This window comes from Populus nigra, chromosome 15 (genome assembly GCF_951802175.1).
Source record: "Populus nigra chromosome 15, ddPopNigr1.1, whole genome shotgun sequence".
NCBI lineage: Eukaryota > Viridiplantae > Streptophyta > Magnoliopsida > Malpighiales > Salicaceae > Populus > Populus nigra.
Window position 1 is genome coordinate 3,658,412 of NC_084866.1, and position 15,815 is coordinate 3,674,226.

The following is a 15,815-nucleotide window of genomic DNA, read 5'->3' on the forward strand; positions in this document are numbered from 1 at the left end:
CCCTAGTTCACTACCAATTTCCCTACCTCCAGTCATTGTTGGAAGGCCCGTTGAAGCTGTAAAAATCAGACTTGGAAGCAAACCTGTGTCCTCTGCCATTGCTAGAATTGGGATGCCACCCTCCCTGAAATCATTCTCTACCTTTACCAAAGAAACCAGAAGATTGACGTTGGGCAACAAGAGCTGAAAGGAGCTAGTTTGATGTGGGAAGTAAAGGAGCACCGATGGCAGCATAACCCATGGATTGAAGGGAGGTCTTATGAAGAAATTCATAAGTTAGAAGATGAATGAAAGAGGTTCTGCCTTGGTCACGAGGCTTGTTACCAATTCTGTGAACTCACCCTGACAACCACGAAACACATACAAATTAAAGTCCTATAGTGAAACTTACTGGCCAGCAGCGGCTAATTCATCAAATAATGCATTAACTTTTTGGATAAACCTAGTGACTGAATCATTACTTTATTGAAGATCTTGAAAAGAACCATGAAGTTGCATAATACGAGAATTAAACAAAGAAGCAAGAGCTTGATCAAGAATGCGTCAAACAGAATACAAGGTTTGGTAGTCAACAATAAGATGGAGAGCATCTATTAAGAGCGAAGAAAATAGTGCACTTATAATAAGTTGGTCCTGCTATTTTCAACGAAGAAAAAATTGAGTAACCTAAACAGAAATACCATCAGCAGCAACCACATGATGAGAGGGACACAAGAAGAAGCCATTAACAAATTGGAAAACACCTTGTCCAAAGAGATATGGCTTCATTTGCATTCGCTAATACAAGTAATCTGTGTTTTGTAAGTTTCAGAAAAATAACTTGATGGGTATTGAAGAGTGGAACAATAGCATCCACTAAAGCAAGATGAACGACAATAGCAACGGCAGAAGAAGTCTGCAAATTACAAACATCCATGGTGGCAAGATTCCAACCAACATCAGCAGGAGCAATGAAAAGAACAAGTTCTGTAGAGGCACGACAGGAATAGGGAAAGCCTTTAGCGTAAACAGAGAAGAGAAAGTCTACAATGGTGGTGCAGTAGAGGAGAAGGTTTACAACGGTGGTGCAGCAAAGGCAGAGGAAATCTGCACCGGTGGCTAAAAAGAAGGGTCCATTAAAGAGAATTAAAAAGTGTTTTAAGTTATTTAGAGCTCTGATACCAAGTTAAGAATAATAGGAGGCTTAACCTATTAGTTTGCCATCTTTTCTATTTATATGTGTAGGATAGTATACAATAATAAAGGTAGAGATTACAACACTAGAGTAGTTCTATAGTATTTTCTATATATATATATATATATATATATAGAATACTAATAAATTTAAAACTTCTTAAATAAATATAAAAACTAATGTAAACAATTTAAAAGAACTAATATATTACTAATTGTATATGTGCCAGCGCTACATCGGTTTAGAAGATTTGAACATATACATTTATGTCGAAGAAGTCAAGTGAGCTTGGATATACAAGCCAGGAGCATCTTTTTTTTCTTTAACATAGAGTACACCCACACTAGATTGATTAATTTCTATAGATTAAAAAGGACAAATAACGTAAGCAGTGGCCTCTAGTGGAATGGAATTCCACTAATTAAGATGCCATAAACGAATCCCCATGTCTATCCAACTTTGTATATGTCTCTCTGGGTATTCCTATAAATACATGCCATTCTAGCCCTAGCAATCTCAAAACCATCTTACTACATAATTAAGACAATTCACTCTCTTAATATAACTTCATTAATTTCATGGCTTCCTTGGCATTTTCAGCCAAAATTGGTCGCTGCATTTCACCATCAAATGCAATGGTTTCTGATCAGTATGGGAGCAAAAGAGAAGGGCTTTCCTTTGGTAAGGGTATTTTCGCAAGAAAACGTGACCCTCGAGACTCAGTGGTCACTAAAGTTGCAACCCAAGCACCAACCGTGATTCCATCACTAGAGAAGGAACTTGCTGGTGACAGGAATCATGTTGCATGGACTAGTGTCCAGCAAGAGAGATGGGAAGGAGAGCTTGCAGTTGAAGGAGAAATTCCTTTATGGCTGGTATGTAAAATCTTTCAATTACCTGTACGGCTATCACAGACATTATATATATATATATATATGACTAGCAAGGAAATTCCTTTGGCAAGGATTTATTTTCTCATCATCAACACATTTTCATACACAAAAAGATATATAGCAGCTTACCATCAAGATTTTCATTTGTTAATCCTCTCTTCTTATGTTCTTACGTTAAGCTACATGACATGAAAACCTCGTGCATTTGTTAGGTTGAGATTAATTCGTTATTTTTTCAGCATATAAAATGAGCTACAAATAGCTTTATCATGTAACTGGTCCGAGATATGGGAGGAAAGAATCCATATTTTATTAATTTTACAATAATCCTTTTATTTATACTATATGACTGATCGTGGGGCTCAAATCATTCCTTGTCCTACATTCAGATGTAAGATCTAGCTAGTGCGCATCCATATAAAGATTTTCCAAACTTTGTAAATCAAGTAAATACCATACCGTCATACAACATACAATTTACACTGCTATTATATAGAATTAAAACAAAACGTACCTCCTGACCTTAAACGGAAGAGTTCAATTTAAATCCTTGTTTTAATTAGTGTTGGTTAATCTCCTGACTTTGATTTCATGCAGAATGGAACGTATCTTAGAAATGGTCCAGGCCTGTGGCACATAGGAAGCTACAACTTCCGGCACCTTTTCGATGGCTATGCCACACTAGTCAGACTCCATTTCGAAAATGGTCGATTAATCGCTGGCCACCGCCAAATCGAATCGGTGGCTTACAAGGCTGCAAAGAACAACAACAAACTATGTTACCGTGAATTCTCTGAGGTTCCAAAGCTTGATAATTTTCTCGCCTACATAGGAGAACTAGTTAACCTCTTCTCCGGGGCATCATTGACTGATAACGCCAACACTGGCGTGGTCAAGCTCGGCGATGGACGTGTTGTTTGCTTAACAGAAACACAAAAAGGGTCAATAATTGTGGATCCAAACACATTGGACACATTAGGAAAATTTGAATATAGTGATTCACTAGGGGGTCTAATACATTCGGCGCATCCAATTGTGACAGACACTGAGTTCTTAACTTTGTTGCCTGATTTGTTGAAGCCTGGATACTTGGTGGTGAGGATGGAACCTGGAAGTAACGAGAGGAAAGTAATCGGACGGGTGGATTGTCGTGGAGGGCCTGCTCCCGGATGGGTCCACTCGTTTCCGGTTACTGAACATTATGTGATAGTGCCAGAAATGCCATTGAGATATTGTGCACAAAATCTACTAAAAGCTGAGCCCACACCATTGTACAAGTTTGAGTGGCACCCGGATTCCAAAGGGTTTATGCATGTTATGTGTAGAGCTAGTGGCAATATAGTAAGTCCACTCTCTCCTCTCTTACATCGTCATCATTATTAATTATGATCAGGACCATTAATGGTCATATGATTAATCATATTGCAAGTTAATTTATGGGTAGATTTGATTTTATATGGTATTATTTTTTGGGATTTTTGAAGGTGGCAAGTGTGGAAGTGCCTCTATATGTAACCTTCCATTTCATCAATGCTTATGAAGAGAAAGATGAAGATGGGAGGGTGACTGCCATCATTGCCGATTGCTGTGAGCATAATGCGGACACGACTATTTTGGAGAGGCTTACGCTACAAAATCTTCGGGCTTTTATGGGTGAAGATGTCTTGCCAGATGCTAGGTACGTAATTGATTAATTAATTATTCAATCTCCCTTTTATCGTTAATTTATTCTTTGTCAATGATGTTATGCTTATTGTAAACAAAGACATGCATATGTTTGTGAAAAACTATTCTATCATCATTTAGCTAATTTGTCCTCTTTATGCAGTTGCTCCACAATTAATTATTATACTTATTTTTTTTTAATTTCTTCAGTTCGGATAATGAGCTTATGCTTGACGTTGAGCTGAAACTATATATATAAAGAAATTTACTTTCTCTAACAATGAAAATGCTGTTTTTGATGCCATGATATAGAGTAACAACTAGCTAGATGCATGGGAGAGATTAATAATTTAGTGGTGCACGTATATGTACGTAGGGTCGGGAGGTTCATAATTCCTTTGGATGGGAGCCCATATGGAAAATTGGAGGCAGCACTGGACCCAGAAGAGCATGGGAAAGGAATGGACATGTGCAGCTTTAACCCTGCGTATTTGGGCAAAAAATATAGATATGCTTATGCTTGTGGAGCACATCGCCCTTGTAACTTCCCCAACACCCTCACTAAGGTAAAAGTCACGACTACCAAAATTACTTACTATACATATATATTGCCTTTGACTTCCAATTTCTTGCAATTGGTTTTTTAATTTTAATTTAAAAAATGGTATACAATTTCATGCAAATGGTTTAATATTGCTTAACTTCTTCGAAGGTTAATTTTAATGTTGTTTTTGGTAAATACCAACGTAGATTGATTTGTTCGAGAAGAAGGCAAAGAATTGGTACGAAGAGGGTGCTGTGCCCTCGGAACCATTTTTTGTGGCTCGCCCAGGTGCTACAGAAGAGGATGATGGTGAGTAAATGCTATCACATTTTCTTGTTTACCAAACATTATAATTACTATGAATAAGCACTAATCCTCAAAAACAAATTCGAAATATGAGATCCACTTGGCTCAAAAGGGCAGTTCTATACATGTATTGAGGTTTGTCTATTCCTTTGCCATTCAAAACCCTAACTGAAACACTTGTTTTCTTTTTTACATATTATCAGAAATATGCATGGATATTGTACAAGGAATTTGACTCATCCAAAGACTATTTCTTAAACGAGCTACATGCTTTTCCCCCCTCTGTAACCCTAATTATATCGAAGAAGAAAAAATTCAATCAACGAAATTCAATAAGAGTATCACTTCTGGATGTTGCTTTTTTATTTGAGTCTTGCTAACGTAACACAAGCACCTCAAATATTTATTAAAAAATAAAGTTTAGCCAGTGACTTCATGACTAAATCTTCTTTTTAATTATTAATTATGTGGAAATGGTCGCAGGTGTGCTGATCTCCATGATCAGTGAGAAAAATGGAGATGGTTACGCGCTGTTACTTGACGGATCCACATTTGAAGAGATTGCAAGAGCAAAGTTCCCTTACGGTCTACCTTATGGATTACATGGATGCTGGGTGCCAAAGAAGTAAAATCATTGATCAATTGGAGTTGTGAGATTTAGCTATCATACCTCTTGAATTGATCACTAGTTCAACGCTGCTTAGGAGTTGCACCAGCAGAATGTTAATATATACAAGATTAATGGATTACTACCCAATGTTCAATTGTCGCTGGAGTATGTTGCTGATGGTGATAGTTTGTATATGGCCTTTGTCTTGAGGAGTTGCAGTCATATGTTGTTGATGGCTTCTCAATATCTTATAAATCAAATGTATCTTGATTTGTCTGTGTAATTAAAATTACAATCTAGGTTGTTTCCTACAGTCATATGCAATTCATAAAGAATGATTTCTCCATACTGACCAGCTTATAAGAAGGAAAATTCAGAATGGAAACAGCTCCTTAACTTAAAATGAACAAGAACCAGAAAGGGAAAGAGCATAAAATCACTTCTAAATGGAAGAGCATGAACAATTAGGCAGAAAAAAGAAGACAAGGTAATGGTTTTTGCTTAAGAAGTGAAGATCTGTTCAGATCCAATGACAGGAATTTATAAGTTCCAAGGATTCAGCACTAAGAAAATCATGATCTTATTTCGCCACATAAGAAGTACTTCATCAACCTCCAAGAAAACATACTACGTACATGAGGGCTCAAATGATGTCTTCATATGTCAGATAGGCTGTTAGAAAACTAACAGACAAGACGATGTTTTCTTAGTTTAGCCTTGGCACAAATTCCCCATTATAAAAAGCAAAGTCGTAGAAGGAACAGGTGACCATCACCTGAATCCTCAAACTGAGATTGAGGAAAAGGCTGTTATTGCCGAATCCCAAAACCAGGCTAAACCGTCAGCATCACATATTATTCTTTACATTATCATAGCAGAATTATTGAGTGTGAGGGTAGACAAAAGTGGAACTACTGTTCTAGTAAAATGGTAATCAATAATCTATAAGATGGAAATCAATGTGAAAACCTGCCACTCTCCCGCAGTAGCTACTATCTTTCAATGGAGTTAGTGGACAAAATAAGACTCATATCATGTGAAACAACCAGATCCGTAAAGGCTGTCCTTCACCATTAAGACTTCAACTCAATAGCGGAGAAACCAACCAGTGAGCATTCCCACTATTTCAGGTAAGGAGGACCTCAATTGGTGCAAGTTTAGCTTACATACATTGTATGCCAAACTTTTCACAGAGCTTCCTACATGTCTAACGGTGCCTTTCAATGCTAGCCATCAACTTATTTTCACCCAGCCACAGATATATGGAAAGAGAAAAGGACGTCTCGTCATAGCTCAGAGAACCATTACCATGCTTAAATACTTATTTCCAAGTTACCTTATATCACTAACAGATTTAATATTTTTACTGGTAATCCATGAACTCGGGAACAAAAACAATATATCAAAACAACTTTTGTTGACAATTTATTGTTGATGAGTCTATTAATAATAAATATATTGATAAATTTATAAACAAATAAAAAATTTTATGTGATCATTATAATTATAAGATAGTGAAAAGAACAAAGTTGAAAGTAAATTTAGCAACCTTATTCGTTTCTCTCAAGTTTATGACAACTTCTTTCACTTGTTGTTTATGTTTCGCATGTTTATTTTGGGCTCTCTCAAGTTTATGACATCTTCTTTCACTTGTTGTTTGTGTTTCGCATGTTTATTTTGGGCTTGCTATCCCTATTCTAAAAACCTAATTGAGTGTTCTTTGCGGCATTTTAAAAGTTGTAACTAAAGTATAAATTTAATCAAACCAGAAAAACAGCTTACTTGGAATTTCCCAAATTTTAAGACTATTTTGAATGTTTTTCAAGCGATCAAATCATTGACTTAAAGATTAGGGTTTGGGTTCTAAACTTGACCTAAACCACCTTGACCTATAAAAGAAAAATAGAAGAATGTCTGACCTCTAAAGCCACCATTCTAAATATTCATAAGAAAAGAAAAGAAAAAAACCCAAACAATTTTGTGGCATGCGACAGTCACGCAACCAGAAAATTAGGAAAGTTAATAGAATATCAGTTAATATTTAGAAAAAATCTCATTGGTAATTAGTGATTGCCAACAGAATATTGTCATCCAAAATATCTTGTCGTGTTTTTTTTATTATATTGTTTTCATTGATAATTTATAATACCGATGAAATATTCACTTTTAAAAATTAAATTTTACAATTCTTTTTTTTTTTGACAAATCAATCACTATTTATTTTTTCTACATAATATTTCATTAGTAATTCATTGTAGTTTTCAATTTTTTTTTTGTTATTATCTTTAAACCAATAATTCCTCGAGATAAACCCACAATAAAAAAAAAGTATCTCAAAAAATTAAAACAATGAAAACAAATTAGAGAAACATATAAGAAAATTACCTAACTAATATAAATATAATGCATTATAAAAAATCAACAATTATTTTATGCATTTAAAATTTTGTTACCCAATACAAGATCACATCTAAATCAATTAATCATAGTTTAGAATAATAGAATGGATTGACTTATCTCTTAACTAATCTTTCTCATTTATATGCATGAAACAGTACATGGTAGTAACTGTAGGAACCACAACATTAGAATAATCCTACATGAATTCTTGTGTGTGTGTGTGTGTGCCCTCTCAAGCCGAGGGTGGAGGACCGCTTCGAAGCTTATAAAGAAAAGCAATAAATGAAGCAGTGGAAAACGGTTTAATAATGACATCTACAATTTCATCGTGAGAAGAGATAAAACGAATCTGAAACTCTTTCTTTACAACTCGGTCTCGTACAAAATGATAATCAACTTCAATATGTTTAGTACAAGCATAAAAGATAGAATTTGCAGATAGATAAGAGGTACCGAGATTATCACACCAAATGATAGGAACAGAGGCAGACAAAATATGCAGATTTGTTAATAAATACTGAAGCCAGATAACCTCAGCAGTGTCATCTGCTAAGGCTTTATACTCAGCCTTAGTAGAGGAGCGGGCAACTGTGCGTTGCTTGCCTAACTTCTATGAAATTGGCGTCTAACCAAAGAAGACAAAGTAACCATACGTAGATTTGTGATCATCAATATTATATGCCCAATCTACATACATAAAACCATATAGAGCAAAAGAGGAACTACGAGTGATATGAAAGCCATAGGATGTCGTACCTTTAAGATAGCGAATAATACGTTTAATGGTGAACCAATGAGAATCTGTGGGAGCATGCATAAACTGACAAACTTTGTTAATAGCAAAGTAGATGTCTGAACGCTTGGAGGTGAGATATTAAAGAGCACCTATGATTTGACAAAACCTTGTAGGGTCAGAAAACAAAACATCTAGTAGTATGGTAACTTTCAAAATAAAAATTGGAGTATCAATTGGTTTGTAGCAAGCCATACTAGCTCGAGTAAAGATGTCAATAATATACTTGTGTTAGCGTAGCATCAAACCCAAACCAGTGGACTGAACTTCAATACCCAGAAAATAATGAATTGCACCTAAGTCACGAAGCTTGAACTCTGAGCTTAGTAACTGTATTAGGCGGTGAAACATAGGAGAGTTGTTGCTTATAAGTAAGATATCATCAACATACACCAGAAGATAAAAGATATTAGTACCAACAGACAAGATAAACAAGGAGCTGTCAACCTTGGAAGCAAGAAAGCAGTCGAAAGCTGAAAATCACTCAGACGAGTGTACCATACCCTCGATACTTGTTTTAAACCATACAAGGACTTATGCAATCAGCACACATGAGATGGAAGAGCAGAATCAACAAAACTTAGAGGTTTTTTCATACAAACCTCTTCGGTAAGAACACCATTGAGGAAAGCATTGGGAATATCAAGTTGATGGATCTTCAAATTACATGAAATTGCAATAAAAAAACTAATCTGATGGTTGTCTACTTAATAATTGGATTGAACATTTCAGAGTAATTAATGCCTTCTCACTGAGTAAAACCTCTAGCAACCAAGCGCATCTTATAGCGCTCAATGCTACCATCAACATGACACTTTATTTTGGTACACTCATTGACTATCAACAACATTCATCGAAGGATGAAAGAGAACTAAAGACCAGGTGTGGTTAGAGCACAAGACTTGAATTTCATCACTCATAACATCATGTCAAACCTCATACTTGTCAGCATCAAATAATGCAATGGGTTCAGAGGTAGGAGAGGACATTACCCAAGATGAAGGAGTAGCAGCGACAGCGAAAACAACCAAACTTGTTGTTGCTGACGAAGGACCATATGGTGTCTACTGACTACGGTGTTGAGATCCTTGACATAAAAAATAAATAGGTAAAATTCAAAATAAACATTGTTATCAAGAAAAAATTTATGAACAGAAAACAAAGGTTTCGTAATATGTGAGACATGAAGAACATTAGACAAAATGAAAATATGATGTTGTGTATGTATTTTAGTATGATCGATATTAGATATGGAAAGTCTCTTACCATCACCAATATATAAATGATCATTACCGAGATATGGTTTCGACCCTGTCAAAGTTGCAAGATAAAGTGTGACGTGTTGATTAGCACCGGTGTCTGGAAGCCAATCATCGGTACTTGTTAAGGAAACATTGTTCACGAAGTTGTTGTCCATGTCCATGGTGCTGAAGTTGAGAACAGTAATGAGCTATATGGCTAAAAGATTGGTATAATTGGCAACGTATATTAATCCAATATGAGGGTGTAATATGCCTCATGTTTCGATGCCAATTGCCCTGCCTCCCTTCAATGTTGGAAGGTCTATTGAAACTGTGAAAATCAAGCCTAGAAGCAGTAGACCTATTCCCTTTGCCACTATCATAGTTGGGCACCATCCTTCATGAAACCAACTTTTTTTCTGCCAAAATTTCTAGAAGGTTGGTGGTGTACAACAAGGGCTAAAAGTGGTGTGTTTGGCGTGGGTAGTAAAGGAGCCATAAAGTTGCATAAACCAAGTGATCAAATCATCTCCATGTTGAAGATTTTGAAAGGAACCATAAAGTTGCATGATAAGAGAATTAGACAGAAAAGCTAAAGTTTGCTCAAGCGTGCGCCAAATAGAGTGTAAAGTTTTGAAGTCATCAAAAAGATGAAGAACATCTATGGAGAGCAAAGTAGCAGTGCACTTAGAATGAGTTGGTCATACTGCTTTCAATGAAGAAAATAATGATTTACCTGAAGAGAAGTACAATCGACAGCACACACATATTGAGGAGGACATGAAATTAAGCCATCAACAAACCCGAAAACTCCTTGGCCTAGGAGATATGGCTTCATCTGCATTCTTCAATATAGATAGTTTGTGTTTATCAATTTAAAGGAGATAACTTGGTGAGTGTGGGAGAGGGAAACAACGTTGTCCACCGAAGCAAGGTGGATGACAGTAGTAAAGGTAGGTTGCATTAGAGGAGTGGTGTTCAGGTTGGCAAGATTTTGGCCAACATCTGGTGGCATTGGCCACAGCAAGATAGAGGCAGAGGAAGAAACACCCATCGATTGCATTGATGGTGCGACAGAGGAGAGGATCTGTACCAGCGGTGCAGCAAGGGGAGAGGTAGCAGATGGCTGAGAAGAAGAGGCCATAGGAGAGGGAGAAAGGGAGTTTTAAGTTATTTAGGGCTATGATACCAAGTTGAGAATAATAGAATGACCTTACTTATCTCTTAGTCAATCTTTTTTATTTATATGTATGAGGCAATACACGGTAGTAACTGTAAGAATCACAACATTGGAATAATCCTACAGGAATTCAAATATATATATATATATATATATATATATATATATATAATCACCTTTTAATCAAATCCTCCTTTGCATTTTCATCATTGGCATGTCCAACATTATCTTCTCTGTTATTTTCATGGTTTATCTCATCATCTTCATCGACTTTTCTATGTGCACTATTATTCAATATTACACTTAACTCATCAACATCAACCTCAATATAAGTATTCTCAATGGCATAAAAATTTGGATTTTCTAACTCGGTAAATAGAGCTACTAGATATGGATTAACTAACTCATCTATTTGAAAGACATCATCTTCTTTGATCACTTCATCATTACCATCTTCAACTACTTGGACATGACTCCTATGTTTTACTTTAATAATGGATAACCAATCAACTCTATTATAATCATTTCTAAAGGCACTGTTTGGAAAAAAAAAATACAAAAGCATCATTGATGTTTCAAAGTATATCTTTTTTATTTATTTATATCAAATCATGATGAAGATCAACTTTAATTCTTTTATTGGTATCATACTACTAGCATTTGTGATACAATCGAAACAAGGTTAGATTTGAATTTTGGTTAAAATTTCTTATTGTCCAGTTTTACTCTATTGAGGATAGCTTTAAATCAAACTGTTGGATTGAACTGAAACTTTACTAGATGATTCCATAGGTATTTTTCTATATTGGGGTAAACTTTTAGGTAAATCGGAGTTTAGGAAGAGCTTTTGATATAGGTAAGAACAAGTTGTATGATTTATGTTATTTACTTACTTTTGACTTGTGAACTTTCTATTTAGCAAAGATTTGTTTCCCACAAAAATATAGCAGCTTGTTTTAGAAATTTATTAATTCAACAAGGATATTTAATGGGCTGCAACATAATTTACAAGTATAGCAAAGATTCATTAATGTTTCAAAATCATTTTCTTACAAAAATTTCTTATTCATTCTAGTTGTACAAAGAAAAAAAACTGGTGATATTTAATGATATATTACTTTATAGGATTATTGGGCAGCATTGCAGGCTATAAATAAGCCTTATATTATACTTATATTGTTTGATTTTCTTCTTCTCTTCTAACAGCAGTATATGGGATTAATTTATAACTTAGATTAAATAAAAACATTTTAGTTGAATCAATTGAATGTAAAAGTGAATCATTTTCTTAATATTAACTTAGTGATTTAAATCTTATTGAAATAGCTTTAAAAATTGTAAGTTTTATCACTTAATATTCAGAAAAATAAAAATATTTTTTTATTACTTTAAGATATATAGAATCTTTATAAATTAAATATATAATAATTATAGATGGTGAAATATTAAGAATATCCATCAAATATAGGACTTGGATTTTCAAAAACTTTTCTTTTAAAGTTTCAGCCAACCGTATCTGCTGACCCCACCAATCAAATGATTAATAAAAAGCTCCAAACGCAACCTTATTACTGCCTTGATGTTCGAGCTTTGTTTCCCCATTCTTTTTCTTTTTTCTAAAGGAAGTTTGGTGGCATCTGATCTCACGCGTTTAGCTTTCTTGATAACTTCTGGTGAGCTGTAACTATCACCGTATTCACACTTTCATATCATCTCAACTCAACACATCCAATCCCAAGAAGAGATTCAATGCAAGAAAGAGAGATGGAAGCAGAGATATACCACGTCCTTGTTGTTGATTTGGATTACCAGGTGAAGCCATTGTTAAGCAACAGCAAGAAGTGACAGTGACTGGAAACAATCAGTCAAATTGATAAAGAAAAAAAAGAAGGAAGAAAGAGATAAGAAAAAGCTTACAGAGTGGAGGAATTCCTCGATCTGCTCAAATTGAAATCTTTTTTCAGATCAGAAAAACAACACCTTTCTTTCCCCAAATCTCTTCTCTCCATGTTCTGTCGTCCCAAAATAAGGTAGCGATAAAGTGAGAATTTGGAGAAGAAAGAGAGGGATCGAAGGGGAAAATACAAGTCTTTTTTATGTTACTTTGCCGAGATGTGTAGATTGATGCCAATGAACAGCACATACATAGCAAACAGAGAGTGGAAAATATGGAAAGAGAGAAACCTATCAAAAGGCAGAGTTTTTTTTTTATTTTGGGTTGACCCGGGCTGACCTGGGTCAACTCATCTGACTCGTAACCCACTCATGATACCAGGTCAACCACCGAGTTGGGTTTAAAAACTATGCTTTTAAAGTTTCAGCCAACCGCATCTGCTGACCCCACCAATCAAATGATTAATAAAAAGCTCCAAACACAACCTTATTACTGCCTTGATGTTCGAGCTTTGTTTCCCCATTCTTTTTCTTTTTTCTAAAGGAAGTTTGGTGGCATCTGATCTCACGCGTTTAGCTTTCTTGATAACTTCTGGTGAGCTGTAACTATCACCGCATTCACACTTTCATATCATCTCAACTCAACACATCCAATCCCAAGTACTCCATGTCCTCTGATTATACGTGATTTTGAACACGTGATTATGTCTTGTTTTTTAAAAAATTATTTTCAAAAAAAATAATATTTTTTAAATATTTTAAAATTATTTAGATATAATGATTTTAAAAAACAATTATTAATGTAATTTCAAACACCACCTAGTTACTTGCCATTTTAGTTATTTAATTATTTTTCTATATAATTAATTGTTTTATTATTATAATAATTTTGTTTGTGTGTTGCTATCATCATTATAATTATGTGTATTTAACAAAACTATTGACAATTCTCTTACCTTTAACAATATTTTACCTAGATTTTATATAATTTTTGTAGCATTTTTTTTTTCAACTTGGTATTGATTTTTAATTTTTTATTGATTTTGATTGATTTATATCTTGAAACTAAAAATTAAAAGATAGTTTCCTGCACCATGGACATGTGGGGGTAAAATTGGGAGAATAACAGGAGAGATTAAGCTCGCTCATGAGAAGAAAGAACTGTGCACATTATTTTCTTTTGTATTTTCATTCTTGATCTCGGAAGACTAACTCCAACACTGATAATTATATATTGTAACAATAATAATTCTCGTAGCATCACTTTAAGCAAAATTATGCATATTTACTTGTGTTTAGCTGGCCAATGCCAGACCCCGCCATGCGGGAGGTGTTTTCGACTTGTTTCTTGATCAACTCATATCTATTTTTGTATTTTAAAAATATTTTAAAAAAATTTAAATTTTTTTTATTTATTTTGCTTCAAATTAATATTTTTTTATGTTTTTAAATCATTTTAATGTGATAATATCAAAAATTATTTTTAAAAAATAAAAAATATATTATTTTGATGCATTTTCAAATGAAAAACACTTTGAAAAATAATCACACTTCCAACATCACCTTAGATTATAAGGTTGTCGCGGTCAACTTAATCCTTGATTTTTAAAAGAATTAAAAAAATATTATTTTAATTTAAAAAAAAAAAAGAAATTTCTTACTAATCTAACCCTAATTAGATCTCAAATTAATCGTTTATCAAGCTGATCCACTCAATCAAATTTTTCAAGTCATTCAATCAAAAACGGGTAAAACTAAAAGTAGCAACTATCTAGGTGATGGCGCAGTGGTAAGAGCTTGGGACCAAGACGTTTGCTCCCTTTGTGGTCTCAGGTTTGAGCCCTGTGGTTGTTCATAATGATAGCCACTGGAGATTTACATGGTCATTAACTTTAAGGCCCGTGGAATTAGTCGAGGTACGCGTAAGCTAGCCCGGACACTCACGTTAAATAAAAAAAAAGTAGCATGCAATTTCATCATCTGGATGTAGTGAGATTTCCGAGGTATTTCCTGTTTTCCTTTGTAAGGAGTTTGCGATGCTAACAACGTTTGAGTTTGGGAAGCCTTGCTTCTTCTTTTCTAGCTTTCGAATTTTGTGTCGTGGTGGACCGGTAAGAGATTGCTTGGGAAAGATTTTAGTGAGATCATTAACTTCTTACAAGGTTGTTGAGATTAAGATAGATTAAGGTCGTTAATTATGGGTATGTCTTGAGGTGAGAGGAATCATTTTGTTAGCTGTTTGAATGAATTGACGTTGATTTACTAATTTGATTGAAATAGAAAATTAATAATAAAATTATAGAAGCTACGAACTTATACTTATCATTAAAGATTATGTCCGTTATTTATTATAATTATAATAATCAATATCACGTATTACTTTTATTATAAAAGAAAATTTAAATCAAAACTCTTTAATTAATAAGAATTACAATTACTGAGATTCTTATTTTATTTCTGTACAAAATATTGGTCTATACAGTTTTTTAAAATTTATTTTAATCAATTAATATTATTTTCCTAAGAAAATATGAAGTGTTTTCATTAGAAAAATCCATGGAAATGTATTTTAAAATATATATGTAACTTGATATATTAATCAATCTCGTGAACTTCGCGATACAAATAATATAATGTGTTGAGGATTCTAGAATTACCGAGTAATATTTCAAGGTTTATTGTCATTGATCAAGAATTGCTTAAAGCAATATTTCAGGGTTTATTATCGTTGTAAATGTTTGCCTGGTTGAATATATTGAAGGATTGTAGATTAATGGTGCTGAAGTATTAAAGATCTCTGAAGTTATTACATTACTTAATAGTTTATTTAATATCTAGTTTAGATGATATCTTAATTATTACGTATTCTTCTTAAAATCAAGGACATAATCATATCATTAATTATTGTATTAGGTTCCAATTCTAATTCATATATACTTGTATACTTCCATCAATAAAACTTTAGAGATTGTAATTCTCAAATTTTCTTCACCATTCCATATCCTTGATTCAATAATTTCTAAAGGCTCCCCCTCAAGCTAGATCAAGAGGATTAATTGATTCAAGCTTGCTTAACAACCGATGAAACTGAGCAGGAGATAGAATTTTGGTAAATA

General features: G+C 34.0%; 1 protein-coding gene across 1 annotated transcript; it reads left to right on the forward strand.

Annotated features, from left to right (window-relative positions):
* The first annotated feature begins 1,737 nt into the window (after positions 1-1,737).
* Positions 1,738-5,405, forward strand: LOC133673778 (carotenoid cleavage dioxygenase 8 homolog B, chloroplastic-like). The gene is made up of 6 exons (XM_062094667.1): positions 1,738-2,049; positions 2,665-3,408; positions 3,552-3,745; positions 4,109-4,298; positions 4,483-4,585; positions 5,066-5,405. Exons 1-6 carry the CDS (start codon positions 1,753-1,755, stop codon positions 5,209-5,211), a joined length of 1,674 nt encoding a protein of 557 aa, XP_061950651.1. The 5' UTR covers positions 1,738-1,752; the 3' UTR covers positions 5,212-5,405.
* The last annotated feature ends 10,410 nt before the right edge of the window (positions 5,406-15,815 follow it).